Below are 14,568 nucleotides of genomic sequence, written 5' to 3'. Positions count from 1 at the left end.
ATATTGTGAGTGATTTAATTCTTTGATATCCAAACTTATTGCTATTGAAGAAGGAAGAAAAGTTTTCGGTAAATCGAGGACCAAAAACTTTGGGAACAAATGTTTTTTTTTTTTTATTTGAATAAGATGAAAATTCCAAATTGATTGAAAGTTAACATTGAATATTACGTATGCAATATATTTTTTTTAAATTCTAATAAATAAATATAATAAATATAATAAATAAAGATAATGTGTAGAAAACAGGGCTAACTAAGAGCCAGACGTAGTTATTGATATGCAAATTGAATAATGTGATAAATTATATATTTTATTAGTACGTTTTGGTCCTAAGTTCGGACCATCTTCAGCATCTGAAAAATTAATACGATAAAAATTTAGAAAAATTATTTTCTTATAAACTACATTGTGTTTAGTTTGACGTTTTAGATTTGTCGCAAAGTATAAATAGGTCTTTATTATAACATAATGACTTGTTAAAAATTCGGCAATGTTCATAGCGATTATGAATTTCTCTTTACAACATGGTGTGACACGTTGTTTATATCTATTATGTTTTGTTTATTTCTCATTGTTCTTCGACACAAGAATAGTTTAGCTATTACTGTTCATTATCTCGATCACTGTATCTCAATTTGTGGTGCGTGTGCTTGTTCGGAATAATCTTGTTCGGCGAGCACCGGAATAAGATACTGATTTTTCGGATGGTGTTTGTATATCTACGATAATTTGCTCGTTGATATTGTTTTAATCATGTATGTATGAATCTATTCACGCTTTGCTGATTATAAGAATATTATTTTTCTAAATTTATATCGTATCAATTTCTCAGATGCTAAAGATGGTCCGAACTTAAAACCGAAATGTATTAATAAATTATTTAATTTATCATTATTCGTTTTGCGTATCAATAACAATGCTTGACTTTTAATTGGCCCTGTTTTCCGCTCATTATATTTATTATCGGAGCCTCTTACTGTTACTGACTCTGTCTAATATAAATATTTTCCATCCATATTTTCACGCATACGACTACTCGCGGATAATTCCAAAAGCTGTTTTCTCACTCAAAGAGTTTGTGATAAAAAATCTCGAGGAGATTTAGTACAAAAAACATTAGCACGTGATAAAAGGTATCCCGAACAAAAGTGATACAATGTGACACTAAAATAATTCAATGATTTCTATAATAAGATTTGATGATTCTTCATGTCACAGTTAATTTGTCTTTTTATAAAATAAACGTAAAATCGTGTTAAAAGTAAATTCACATAACATTATTTGAATTTTTAAAATAAAAAGTTGACAATAATGTTCTACTGTTTTTATTAGTCAATAAGTACTTTGATATTTGATGATTGAGAAAAATATTAAAATAACGCTACTTATACTGCATTCTTCTCAAATTGCTAGTTATTTGATAAAGCAGAAATTAAAATAAACGGCAATTGAGAGAGTTATAATTTCTGTTACCATAATTGTTTAATTTTAAAACAATATGTTGGAGTAAATTGAGGAGTACAGTGTAAAAAAGACCGTGATGTAATAATATAATCTTGTAAAATGCATCTCAACACTAGTTTTTATAAAAATAACATAATAAGTTATAAGATAAGACGTTTCCCTCTTTCTTAGAATTAAAAAAGCGTCAGTTTTGATTAAAATATGATCCCAGCAAACACTGATATATAACTGTTACATTGCTATAATAAAACAGAATGTAACAGGTAATATAACGTGTACGTTACATGTAACATCCATGTTAGTTGTAATTAGGGGATGCTGGAGCGACGGCCGAACTCCGATAAGTTAGCACCACACATATCTAAACATATGCACGTATACAACACATACGCGTAAAAATGTTTCTAATATATAATTTTTTTATTAGACTTGCAATCTCACTTTTAATCGTTCACTAATAATTCTTTATATTATCCTTACCGCGTATACTATATTTTATATACACAGACAAACTGTAGAATTTTTTTATTAATTAAGTATTATTACAAACTGACACAAAGAAGTCGATAACAAAACTGTAATTTTTGATTTTTATATGATTTATATATGCAAACATAGTGTGGCGATAAATGCCACAAACACATAAGATATATATAAAATAAAAATTTGAATTACAAGCGACGAGTGTTGAGGATATTGCGAGCGGTGACACAAAACAATAAATAAATAATTAAGCGACTAACATGACAAAGGTAAATTTTGATTTCCGAACATAATAAAAAGCGAGAGAACCTCAAAATAAAAGATAGTCTAATCACCTAAAAATAAAAATAAGGTCGAGGAATTAAAGAGAGAGGCGAGACAATACGCGGCCTCGAGAGCAGATAGAATTTGACTTGCGTTTGCGTAACACAGTTTTTCTCGGTAAAGAGTAAAAAGTCTGTATCAGGTCTTTTGTGCTACGAATAAAATGAAGTGAGATACAGTATACTTTGCACCCTAAATTAATAATTCCGGATAAAATATCCTCTCCCGGTCCGTGATAGTGGCAAAATATAATTAACGAACAAGAACGCGCCCAAAGTACAAAAGAAAATTAATTTTTTTCCCACGAACGAAAATGGCAGGTCAAAATTCCAGAGTCGGATCCAAGAAAAGTCGTTGTGGAAACTCGAGTGAAAGATACAAGAAATATACAGGGTGTTTCAGATATATCGTACCACGCGTTAATGGAAGATTTCTAAGGTTGTTTGGAGACGATTCTTCAGCAAAAATGTCGAGAAAGGTCATTATTTTTTAATATTCCCTATATTTGAAATCATGTATCTTTGTAACCACACCTTAAATTAAAATTTTATTAGAGTAAACTCTACATAAAATTAATAAAAAAATATGACTTTGTTAATATTTTATTTCCTCAAAGCTTAGTTTGCGAAAAACCCTTATTTTCAATCGTTTATAACTTGAAAATTATTGATGCCTGGACATTTTCACCGAGAAAAAATGGTCTGCAAATCACGTCAAGAATTTCCCATAAATGTGTGACACGTTAAGTTTGATACACTCTGTATAATATATCATTTCTTTGTTTCCCCCACCCTTTCCAGAAGCATTTGGACATTCCAGGTCTACAGTTGTCCTACGATGCAGTAAGTCTTGTGTTCTCTACAAAACGGAGTTGGTGCATTAGAATATTATTCGATGCGTTAAGATTAAAACTGCAAGTTGTTTTTATATTGTACGTGTGTTTGTTATATATATTTTTCTCGTATATACAATATAATGGTTACGATAGAGGATTTGCCTCCCGAGATTATTTTAATAATTCTAGAAAGTGAAATTATTAGCTTTAGGGACATTGATAATTTTAGTTCTACGTGCAAGAAATTTCAGTGGATATCTCATTATAAAAATCTCAGGGAAATAAAATATACTCAGGAGTAAGTTTTTTTATGTATGAACTTTTTGTTATTTTACTTGATGGATACATCGCATAAAAAGCAAGCACTTTGCCAAAATTTGGTGAAAAATATATTTAAATACACTTACGCAAATAATTGCTTTTTGAAGAGTATGCAGTTTAATTAGAAAAGAAATATTATTCAAATGCGTGAATTATTTTATATTGTTGTCATTTAAATCTTTAAAAATGTTGTCGTGTCGATTATTGAGTTACAGCATTTATTTAGTAATTGCATTTAAAATTAGCATTATTTGTTAATTAATTATTACATTTTCAATATATTTTCTTTCTAATTTAAGTGTATATACTTTAATTTTTTTGTGTATTCTTTTGCATGCTTAAGTATCTAAAAAACTACTAAACTTTCGAACTACTAATTGCAATTGAGAACAGAAATAATTTCAACAGTAGAAAAATGTCTAAAATTGCACTTAGAATTACGCACATGCGAGAAATAAATCATTCATCTGTACTTATTGTTGCATAATGTGTTTTCATTTATTTGATACGATTTATTATGTTTACGCTAAAAACAGCATACAGAATGTAAAGAAAAATTTTTTTATGAACTCACTGAAAAAATTCCCTTTTGATATATGTACTCGATATTACAACATATGTGTATTAAAATGTTATATTTATTTGCATGTAAGAAAGTTATTATACTTTAAAATAGCGTAAATAAAATAGAATAATAGCGCGCCTGCATGTGTTATGCAAATGTTGTATATAAGGAAATAAACAAATCATATAAATTACCAGTAACGTAACATTTGTAATGTATAAATATATAATATAATTCATATACATATGTGTTTTCAATATAAATTACATATTTCATCACGTTATGATGTAGTAACAAAATAAAATATAAATCTTTTTACTATGTTTAGCATATTATTACCACATCGCGTCAAACATAAAATATCAGTGTGTCGCGAAGAACACTGTATAAAACAAATTAAAATATATAGTGTCTGTATTTTTATTTATAAATATGTATGTATATTGCGCAAACGTTTTGCATTTTTTACAGACCCTATTAACATTTTATAATTTCCAGAGTCCACGAATCATTGAACATCGTCAGTTTCTTCGATTTGATTTGAATACATAATATGGGATGATGAGTATAATTTTCTTAGTATGATTGTCGACAATTTTTTTAAGTCTTCTGTGTTTTAGATGCTCTACTATGCCGATATTGTGGAAAGAAGAAATGGGCATTGAATTTGATGACGTAAATATTAAAGATTTAAAAGAGGGTAAGAAATGTGTGGAAGATTTGTGGCTTTATGTGTCTCGTATGTCTGCGATGTATCATTACTGTAAGGAAAAAGAATATATCACAGCAACAGATATAAATCAATTTCTCAGTCTTCATAAAGAAAAGCACCCTTTCAATATGTTTATCCTACTTGTTGAACTTATCGGAAACATATTCCAACAAGATCCACGGTATGATTAAATATATTTTAAAATATTATTAGTAATCTGTTGTATATTTAAATGATTACTGTATATTAATTTTACAATATTTTCCTTTTTTCAGCCAATCCAATTTAACAGAAAAATACTACAGCATACAAATATTTCGATGCCTGAGTCACGATATTTTTAATTTAAAATGGCATAAACTTCTGGAGAAATTATCCAATCAAGAGCAGCGTTTGGAGGATATGTTTGTCATAATATTACGACGTTATCATCCCGATAAGTTTATTACTATCTTGCATGTAGATAATGTCATAGATAATATCGTGCAAGAAGTATTAAAATTTTTGAAAGATAAATATCCCCAGCATCCGATTTTGTCTATACAACCTGAACAATTTGCGATTTGGAGAAATAATTATATTGATAAGAATTATTGGGACGAAACGCACGCATTGTCAATTAAGTATGCACTCGACAATATTATTGTAAGTTTTGATTCTTATGAATCATGGATGGAACCGAATCAGATAAGTACGGAACGGCATTATAAACCGCTGGTACGTCAATTCTTTTATATATGATGTTTTTTATTATCTATAATAAATTAGAATTTTTTAAAACTATCATAATTAATAATAATTCTCTATTATAATTCTATTTATTATATTTTTGCACTTATTGTTTTCCGACAGACTAGAAAAGATATATTACGTTATAAACATATGTTGTGGTTGACAATATATATCTGCGTTGCAAATAGATTGGGTTTACGTGTTTCAACAAAATCACACGATGGAACTGATTGTATTCGAGATACACATTTGGTTCATCATTTCAGGTAAATATATAATTTTATCTCTGAAGTTGTTTTTATTTATATTGTCTCGCATAAAAAGTTGCACGTCAATACTCATATATGTTAATGTATTATTATATATATTAAATATTATAATATATAGTTTATTACAATTATAAGGGAACTGACTAGTGTTATACTGAAACAAGCTAAACAGTTGAGACGAACTGTAGACTTATATGTATAAATATATATATAATTTTTTTAATTGTTCCACGAATAACCACAACGTACAGATATTCACAGCATAGGAAATAATCAATATAAATAAGCGTTTGTTTCAGACTTTAAACCTTTTTAGCATTTTCTACAAAAATTGAGACTAAAGTTATAAAATTTAATAGGGTCTATATATTAACTGTATTTTTCTCTTATTTTTAATAAAAACAAAATTTTTTATAAATTTAAAAAAACTTATAAAAATATATACAATTAGAAAGAAGATTACTTTGTACTTTCAACAAGTATTACGAACAGTGTTTTAATTGGGGATTTAAAAAAAGAAATGTTTAGACAAAACTAAAAATAAAAAAGAAATTGTTTTAAAAAAGAATGATCTGATTTTGGGAGATATTAAAGAAAATATTAGATAGATAGTTAATTCTAATGTAGGAGGACACTTTTGTGATTAGTGTATTGACAAAAATATACATATAATCTAATTTTATATATGTATATATATATATATATATATATATATATATACACACACAAATATATATAAAATACATTAAACAACTAAAATAATAAAAAACTTTTCTTTTGTTAAGAAAAAATTAGTTTTAAATAGATAAAAAAATGTATCATTGAATGAATATTATTTTTGAACATCTATATTACACTGATGTACATAAATATGTTACTTATTTAATGTTTATACAGAAATAATACAGAAAATCTAAAATGTTTCACATTTGGGTGGGCAGAAGATGCGAAAATTTTTAGCATAAGAGAATGCCGACGAGAGTGGTCTCTTCCATTGACAAACCTGCATCTTCGGTAATTAATTATTTATATTTTTGATTAAATTAATTATTTAAAATTACGTATTTATATAATTATTTATATAAACTACCGATAGGTTTAGACTTTTACTTTCCGGTGTTTATAACTTCAAAACTGTACGAACATTTACTGCAGCAACGTTTGATAGAAAAGACACAATCAGCAACGTTTCCTCTGTAAAATATTTTAAGAACATTGAAATAGATAAGCTTGATTATAATAAATTTAAAAAAAGCATATAATATACATTTATTTTTGATTATAGGGTTTCGAAAATCAATTTAAATTCATTTTTTACACACATTTATAAATTCCCGCTTCAGCGACTTTTCGGACCTATATTTTTCTCGCTTATTTCTCCATATGTAAGTTGCAAAATTAATTTATATGTGGAACTTTGGGATCTCAAATTGAGATACAGTTCCGTTTAATTAATTTTTCGTTTCGTTTCCTTGGCTCTATTGCCCAGCTTAGAAGACAGCATACTTATATTCTTTATAAATTGAATTTAATCATTTACATATGATGCCATTTGTGATTTTGATTCTAAATTTAATAAAAAATTTTTAGGCCTAGTTTGTCAATGCAGATATACGAATTTTTGACTAAATGTGAAGACACCTTTACTGACTACAATAAGTACATATCACCATCAATAACTCTGTATAATGAGGTAAGACAATTGAATTCACTTATTGTACATATTATAAATTAATGACATGTAACAAATTAAAATACATAAGTAACATACATACTAATTTTTTAGACAATTTGTAGTCCAGATGAAATGTTTCGGAAAACAAGATCGCCTAATCTAAAATTTGCGATCGGAATGATAGTTACACATAAGCATGACATGGAAGATAATACACAAAAAGATATTACTGGTGTCATTATTGGGTGGCATAACGAATGCCACATTGAACGCTTTCGATATAAGAATTCATATTGTATTCCAAATAAAATTAAAAAAGAATGTATTGAGAAATATAACATAAAAGATTGGAAATCGCAACCATACTACGTTATGTTAGTTGAGAATAAGCTGTGTTATGTTCCACAATGTACGAGAATTATATGCTTCAATATACTTTATATTTCTATATTCTATGATATTTCTATTTATATTATTTATGATACATCGCATAATAAATTTAATGCATAATTTTTTTATCTTTACTTTTTTATTTTAGGTGCTATAACATCGACATGCGAAGAATGGATAAACAATTCAGAAACTGGAAGATTTTTCTGTAAATTCGAAGGCACTCATTATGTACCAAACAAAATGCTAGAAAAATATTATCCAGACGATGCCGCTGTCGTTCGTGAAATATTGAGCAGTCGAAAATTATAATATTTTGAGTGGTGCAAAAGTGTGTGTCTGCCATTTTTTAGTCAGGGTTAAAAGCTGGATTGAAATTCGAAAGTTTGTATATTGATGCCAGTTCTCGAAAAACAATAACAAACCATCATAAATATCTTGCCAAAGAAAGAAAATCCTTCTAAAATAGTGCGCATAAAAAGTGTTTATGTAAAGATTTGTTCTCTGACAATAGACTCGGATCAAACATAAATAATACGTTAAAATATTTAACATGACAAAAAAAAATATGTATTAGTAATATTAAAATTATTTGTAATCATTTCTTATAAAAATTTATTACTAGTAACGCCAATTTATCATTTATGCCGAGTATTTAATCATTTATTTCGAGTACTTAAATTACTGTATATCAGTATTTCATATATACTAGTATTTTATATATATACATACTATATTTATATATCATATACAGTATACTATATTTCATGCACAGACAAGCTGCAGAACTTTTTTATTAAATAAGTATTATTACGAACTGACACAAAGAAGCTGATAACAAAACTGTAATTTTTAATAATTATATGATTTATATATGCAAACATAGCTAGCGCGGTCTGTTTTTATAAGTACTTCAATCGTGGAAAAGGATTTATTGATCAGTATAGTCAATATAAAGTTATAAAAAAAACTAAATATTCTCGCATTCGGTCGGTAAAAACATCATCCGGCATCCCCTACTGTGTTTGCTGGGTATAGTGTAATGCAAACAATAGAACGAGACCAGAAGAATTGTACAAAAGAAAATGAATTCTTTCTTTACTAATAAAAAAGGTAGGCCAAATGCCCAGTGTCTAGTCAAAGAAAGACCATTGTGGAAACTCGAGTGAAAGATGAAAAGAAATATACATATATCTTTTTCCTTTGCCCCCTCCCTTCAACAAAGCATTTGGTCAGTCTATTTCTCAGTCTATGGCTGTTCACGATGCACTAGGCCACGTGCGTTAGTATATAAAATATCAATCGATTTATTAAGAAAAACTCAAACTGCCAGTTGTTTTTATATCATACGTGTGTTTATTATACACATTTCTGTTAAATAATGGCTGCGATCGATATCTTGCCTCCAGAAATTATTTTAATAATTCTGCAAAACAAAAATATTAGTTCGAGGGACATTGTGAATTTTAGTTCCACGTGCAATATATTTCAATGTATGTCCCGTGACAAAATTCTCTGGAAGAAAAAGTTTGCTCAGAGGTAAGTTTTTTTATGTATGAACTTTTTCATCATTTTACTTAATGGATACATCGCATAAAAAAGAAATTTGCAAAAACTTGTCGAAAAATATATTTAAATAAACTTACGCAAAAAATTGCTTTTAGAAGCATTTAAAATAATATTCTAAAATCTAATAAAGGATATCGAATTAAATGTAATTTAAAGCATTTTTTAATTTATTTGAGCTTATATAGCTTAGTCTTTTCAAATTCGCAAAAGGATAAACATTTAAATTAGAATAGAAATATTAATCAAACGCGTGAGATATTCTATATTGTTGTCATTTAAATTTTTAAAAATATTGTCGTGCTGATTACTAAATAAAGGATGTAACTCAGTAATTTAGTTATTGTATTTATAATTAGCATTATTTGTTAGTTAATTATTACATTTTCAATATATTTTCTTCCTAATTTAAGTAAATTTATTTTAATTTTTTTGTGTATTGGTTTGCATCATTTATAGTATTTAACAACTTACTAAACTTTCGAATTACCGATTGCAATTGAAAATAGAAGTAATTTCATCAGTAGAAAAATGTTTAAGGTCACACTCAGGATTACGCACATGTGAGAAATAAATCATTCATCTCTACTTATTGTTGCATGTAGTGTTCTCATTTATTTGATACGATTTGTCACGCTTGTCTACGCTAAAAAGAGCTTACGGAATGTAAAGAATATGAAGAATTTTTTATGAATTGTCAGCTATTTTTAGTAGACGCGATAGATCATATATAATAATCGATGAATGAACACTTGATCAATTGGCATTGAATTTATAGAAGAATGATTTAAAACGTTAACGGGAAACTTTCTCGCAAAAATAAAGAAATCATTTAATTCATTTAGAAAAGAAAGATCAACATGCTAGCAATTTGAGAATGTAAAAATTAATTAACAAGAGTGTGAATTTTAAATGTAATTTCTGAATAAATACTATAAGTCAATAATCAATTTGTTAATATTTTTAAAAAGAGAACTCACTAAAAATATTTTCTTTTGATGTATGTATTTAATATTAAAAGATATTAAAATAATATATTTATTTGTATATAAGAAAACTATGATACTTAAAAGTAATATGCTGTAATAACAAAATAGAATACAAATTTCTTTACTATATTTAGCATTTTATTAGAACATCGCATCAAACGTAAATTATAAGTATGTCGCAAAAATCACTGTATGAGACAAATCAAAATATATAGTCTGTGTATTTGTATTTGTAAATATGTATGTATTTTAAAATAGTATTTTGCGCAAACGTTGTGCATTTTTTACAGATCCTATTAACATTTTAGAATTTCCAGAACCCAAAAATCATTGAACATAGACAGTTTCTTAAACTTGATTTGAATATATAATATGGGATGATGAGTTAAAATTTCTTATTATTATTTTCAAAAATTTTTTAAAGTATATTGTGTTTTAAATTTTAGATGGCCTACTGCAGTAGAATTTTGTAAAAAAGAAATGGGCATTGAGTTCGATGACATAAAATTTAAATATTTAAAAAAGGGTATGAAATGTGTGGAAAAATTGTGGTTTTATGTGTCCCGTATGTCTGAAATATATTATTACTGTAAGGAAGATGAATGGATCATAGAAAGATATATAGAAAAATTTGTCAGTCGTCATAGTCGAAAGTACAATTTGAGTTCATATATTTTCCATGATGAACTTACCAGAAACATATATCATCAAGATCCACGGTATGATTTAAATATATTTTAAAATATCAATAAAAATTTATTGTATGTTTATTTGATTATTGTGTATTAATTTTACATTATGTACATTTTTCAGCCAGTCTAATTTAACAGAAAGATACCACAGCATACAAATATTTGAATGGTTGAATAAAAATATTTATTATTCAAAATGGCGTACATTGTCGTATGAACCCAATCAGCGTTGGGAGAAATTAATTGTCGTAATATTACGACGGCATCATCCCGATAAGTTTATTACTATCTTGCATATAGATAAATTCATAGACAATATCGTGCAAGACGTATTAAAGTATTTGAAAGATAAATATCTTCAGCATCCGATTTTGTCTATACAACCTGAACAATTTGCGATTTGGAAAAATAATTATATTGATAAGAATTATTGGAGCGAAACGCACGCAAACTCAATTAAGTATGTACTTGACAAAATTATTGTAAGTTTCAATTCCTATGAATTATGGATGGAACCGAATGAGAAAAGAAGAAAAACGTTTTTTCGGCCGCTGGTACGTCAATTTTTTTTACATATGATGTTTTTTTATTAACTATGATGAATTAGAATTTTTTAAACTTTTAAATCATAAATGTAATAATAATTCTCTATTATAATTGTTATTATATTTTTACACTTATTGTTTTTTGACAGTATACAGGATGTATATTATTTTATAAACATGTGATTTGGTTAATAATATATATTTGCGTTGCAAATAGATTGGGTTTATTTGTTACAACAACAAGACACAATTCCGTTGATTTTTATTCAATAGTTTTGGTTTGGCAATCTAGGTAAATATATTAAATATATAATTATATCTTTAAAATTAATTGTTGTTATTTATATTGTTTTGTATTCGTATTATACGCATAAAAAGTTGCACGTCAATGCCCACATGTATTATAATATATTATTATATATATTATTTAAAAATTGTATTATATAGTTTAATAAAAATATACGGATACCGACTAGTGTTATACAGGGACAAACTAAACAGTTGAGATGAACCACAGACTTATATGTATATATATAACTAAACAGTTGAGATGAACCACAGACTTATATGTATATATATATATATATATAGTTTAGTTTGTTCCAGTATAACACTAGTCGGTACTCGTAAATTTAATCTGTTGTAAAAATTTATCACTAGTAATGCTAATTAATCACTTATTTTAAGTACTTAAAATACTGATATACAATAATTTAAGAGTTCGAAATGAGTGATTATAATTACTCGAAATAAGTAATAAATTGGCGTTACTAGTGATAAATTTCTATAAGGAATACATATATACATATATAGATATATATATATATATAATAGATAAAATTAATTCCAATAAATAAATAAAAAAGTGTATCATATAATAATTATTATTTTCAAACATCTACATTACACTAATGTTCATAAATAGATGTTTTAATGTTTTACAGAAATGGTACAAAAAATAGAGAATATTTCACGTTTGAATGGACAGATGATAGAAGGATTTCTAAAATAAAAAATTTCCGACTAGTGCCGCCTCCTCCACTGACAGATGAATATTGTTGGTAATTAGTTATTTATATAAAATATCGATAGGTTTATACTTTTACTTTCAGATATTTATAATTTCAAAACTGTACGGACATTTAGTACAGAGACGTTTGATAGAAAAAACAGAATCAGCGACAATTTTACTGTAAAATATTTAAAGAACATTGAAATCGATAAGCTCGGTTATAATAAATTGAAAAAGCATATTATATACAACTTATTTTAGATTATAGAATTTCAAAAATCAATCTAAATTTATCTTTTTACACACGTTTATAATATCAATTTAATCATTACATATGATATCATAAATGATTTTGATTAAAAATTTAATAACAATTTTTTTAGGGATAGTTTGTTAATGGAGATATGCGAATATATGAAGGAATACGAAGAACTTGACTCTACTGAGAAAGATAATTTCATATTCCCACCAAGAGATGAGTGTGATGTGGTGGTAAGACAATTACATTCAATTATTGTACATATTATAAATTAAAGACATGTAACAAATTAACGTACGTAATAGTTATACGTGTAAAAATCTCATTAACTATAATTATTCTTAATTCAAATTGTTACATTAATTAAGTTATACATTACATAATATATATTAAAGCGTCGTCTATACTAATCTTTCAGTCAAAATGTTTTTTATCAAATGAAACATTTCACAAAACGAGATCGCCTAATATAAAATTCGCGATTGGAATGATAGTTACACATAAGCATGGCATGTTAAATGATACATACAAAGATATTGCTGGTGTCATTATTGGGTGGCACAACAGATACCACATTGAAACCTTTCAAAATGAAGATTGTAGATTACCGTTTAAAATTAAAACAGAATTTATAGAAAAATATGACATAGAAGGTTGGGAATCTCAACCATATTACGTTTTGTTAATCGACGGTGACGTGTGTTATGTTCCGCAATGTACGAGAATTAAATGCTTCAATATACTTTATATTTCTATATTCTGTGATATTTATATTTATATTATTATTGATATATCGTATAATACATTTGATAATTTTTTTATCTTTACATTTTTATTTTAGGTGTTATAACATCGATATGCGAAAAATGGATAGACAATACAGAAATTGGAAGATATTTCTGTAAATTTGAAGGCACTCATTATGTGCCAAACGAAGTGCTAAGAAAATATTATCCAGACGATGCCGCAGTCGTTCGCGAACTATTGAGTAGTCGCAAATAATATAATATTTTAGGTGCAGAAAGATGTTGTGTGTCTGCTCCTTTGACGATGGCTTTGATTAAAATCCATATTAAAATTTAAAAATATTGGTCTATTGATATCCATCTCTTGGAACACAATGACAAATCGTCTAGAGTATCTTGCAAAAGAAACAGATTCTTTAAAAATTGCGCAACAAATATATGTAGCAAGGTTTATTTTCTGACAAAAAGATAGATAATGTATTAAAATGTTTGGGATATCCAAAAAAGTCATATTTAACAATATTACATTATTTGTAAATATGTATGTACACACACACATACATACATACACATACACGCACACGCGCACACACACACACACACACACTTATGTATTCACTCATCAACAAATAAAACATTTCTTTGAAGTCTTGGAAATAATTGCAGCCTCTATTTCATGATATTGATTGGATGTTTCGCTGTGTGCAACTACCATATTTAATATACTGTATATTTTTATTTTTTATAAATAGGAAAAATATGATTTTTCGTATGCAATTGTTATGGCCATGAACGTATAATTAAATTTAATTTTTAGAAATTTTAGAGGTAATTAGATCTTTTGCAAGAAAAGAAACGATTCGATAATAATATTAAGAAAAAAGAATTAACGAAATTGTAATAGAAATAACTTGACATACGCTGCAGGCAAAATTTGCAATTATTTTAAGACGTAGATAATTTATAGTTTATAGTATAACGCAAACCAT

At 26.9% G+C, this 14,568-nt stretch overlaps 2 protein-coding genes across 3 annotated transcripts; both read left to right on the top strand.

Annotated features, from left to right (window-relative positions):
* The first annotated feature begins 4,490 nt into the window (after positions 1 to 4,490).
* On the top strand, positions 4,491 to 8,451 carry LOC114934696 (uncharacterized). 2 transcript variants are annotated; one of them, XM_085481710.1, is made up of 8 exons: positions 4,491 to 4,512; positions 4,613 to 4,885; positions 4,980 to 5,421; positions 5,557 to 5,702; positions 6,603 to 6,719; positions 7,296 to 7,398; positions 7,492 to 7,789; positions 7,919 to 8,451. In XM_085481710.1, the coding sequence occupies exons 2-8, from the start codon at positions 4,623 to 4,625 to the stop codon at positions 8,080 to 8,082; spliced, it is 1,533 nt and encodes a 510-aa protein (XP_085337836.1). In that variant the 5' UTR covers positions 4,491 to 4,512; positions 4,613 to 4,622; the 3' UTR covers positions 8,083 to 8,451. The 2 variants fall into 2 exon arrangements, with proteins under 2 accessions (XP_085337836.1, XP_029168239.2); XM_029312406.2 differs by lacking the exons at positions 4,491 to 4,512; positions 6,603 to 6,719 and having other exon boundaries at positions 4,545 to 4,885; positions 7,919 to 8,450.
* A 590-nt stretch (positions 8,452 to 9,041) lies between these two features.
* On the top strand, positions 9,042 to 14,171 carry LOC146725265 (uncharacterized). The gene is made up of 7 exons (XM_085483782.1): positions 9,042 to 9,309; positions 10,772 to 11,044; positions 11,139 to 11,571; positions 12,507 to 12,511; positions 12,958 to 13,066; positions 13,252 to 13,549; positions 13,675 to 14,171. Exons 1-7 carry the CDS (start codon positions 9,152 to 9,154, stop codon positions 13,833 to 13,835), a joined length of 1,437 nt encoding a protein of 478 aa, XP_085339908.1. The 5' UTR covers positions 9,042 to 9,151; the 3' UTR covers positions 13,836 to 14,171.
* Positions 14,172 to 14,568: the final 397 nt, after the last annotated feature.

Source organism: Nylanderia fulva, unplaced genomic scaffold (genome assembly GCF_048542155.1).
Source record: "Nylanderia fulva isolate GAGA-0341 unplaced genomic scaffold, ASM4854215v1 Scaffold10, whole genome shotgun sequence".
In the NCBI taxonomy this organism is placed as follows: domain Eukaryota; kingdom Metazoa; phylum Arthropoda; class Insecta; order Hymenoptera; family Formicidae; genus Nylanderia; species Nylanderia fulva.
This window is presented reverse-complemented; position numbering and strand designations above follow the sequence as displayed.

Coding starts and splice junctions, on each gene's coding strand:
- LOC146725265 (XM_085483782.1), top strand. CDS start 9,152: ATGGCTGCGATCGATATCTTGCCTCCAGAAATTATTTTAATAATTCTG. Junction 11,045..11,138: donor ATATATCATCAAGATCCACG/GTATGATTTAAA, acceptor TACATTTTTCAG/CCAGTCTAATTTAACAGAAA. Junction 13,067..13,251: donor GAGATGAGTGTGATGTGGTG/GTAAGACAATTA, acceptor CTAATCTTTCAG/TCAAAATGTTTTTTATCAAA.
- LOC114934696 (XM_085481710.1), top strand. CDS start 4,623: ATGCCGATATTGTGGAAAGAAGAAATGGGCATTGAATTTGATGACGTA. Junction 5,422..5,556: donor AACGGCATTATAAACCGCTG/GTACGTCAATTC, acceptor GTTTTCCGACAG/ACTAGAAAAGATATATTACG. Junction 5,703..6,602: donor CATTTGGTTCATCATTTCAG/GTAAATATATAA, acceptor ATGTTTATACAG/AAATAATACAGAAAATCTAA.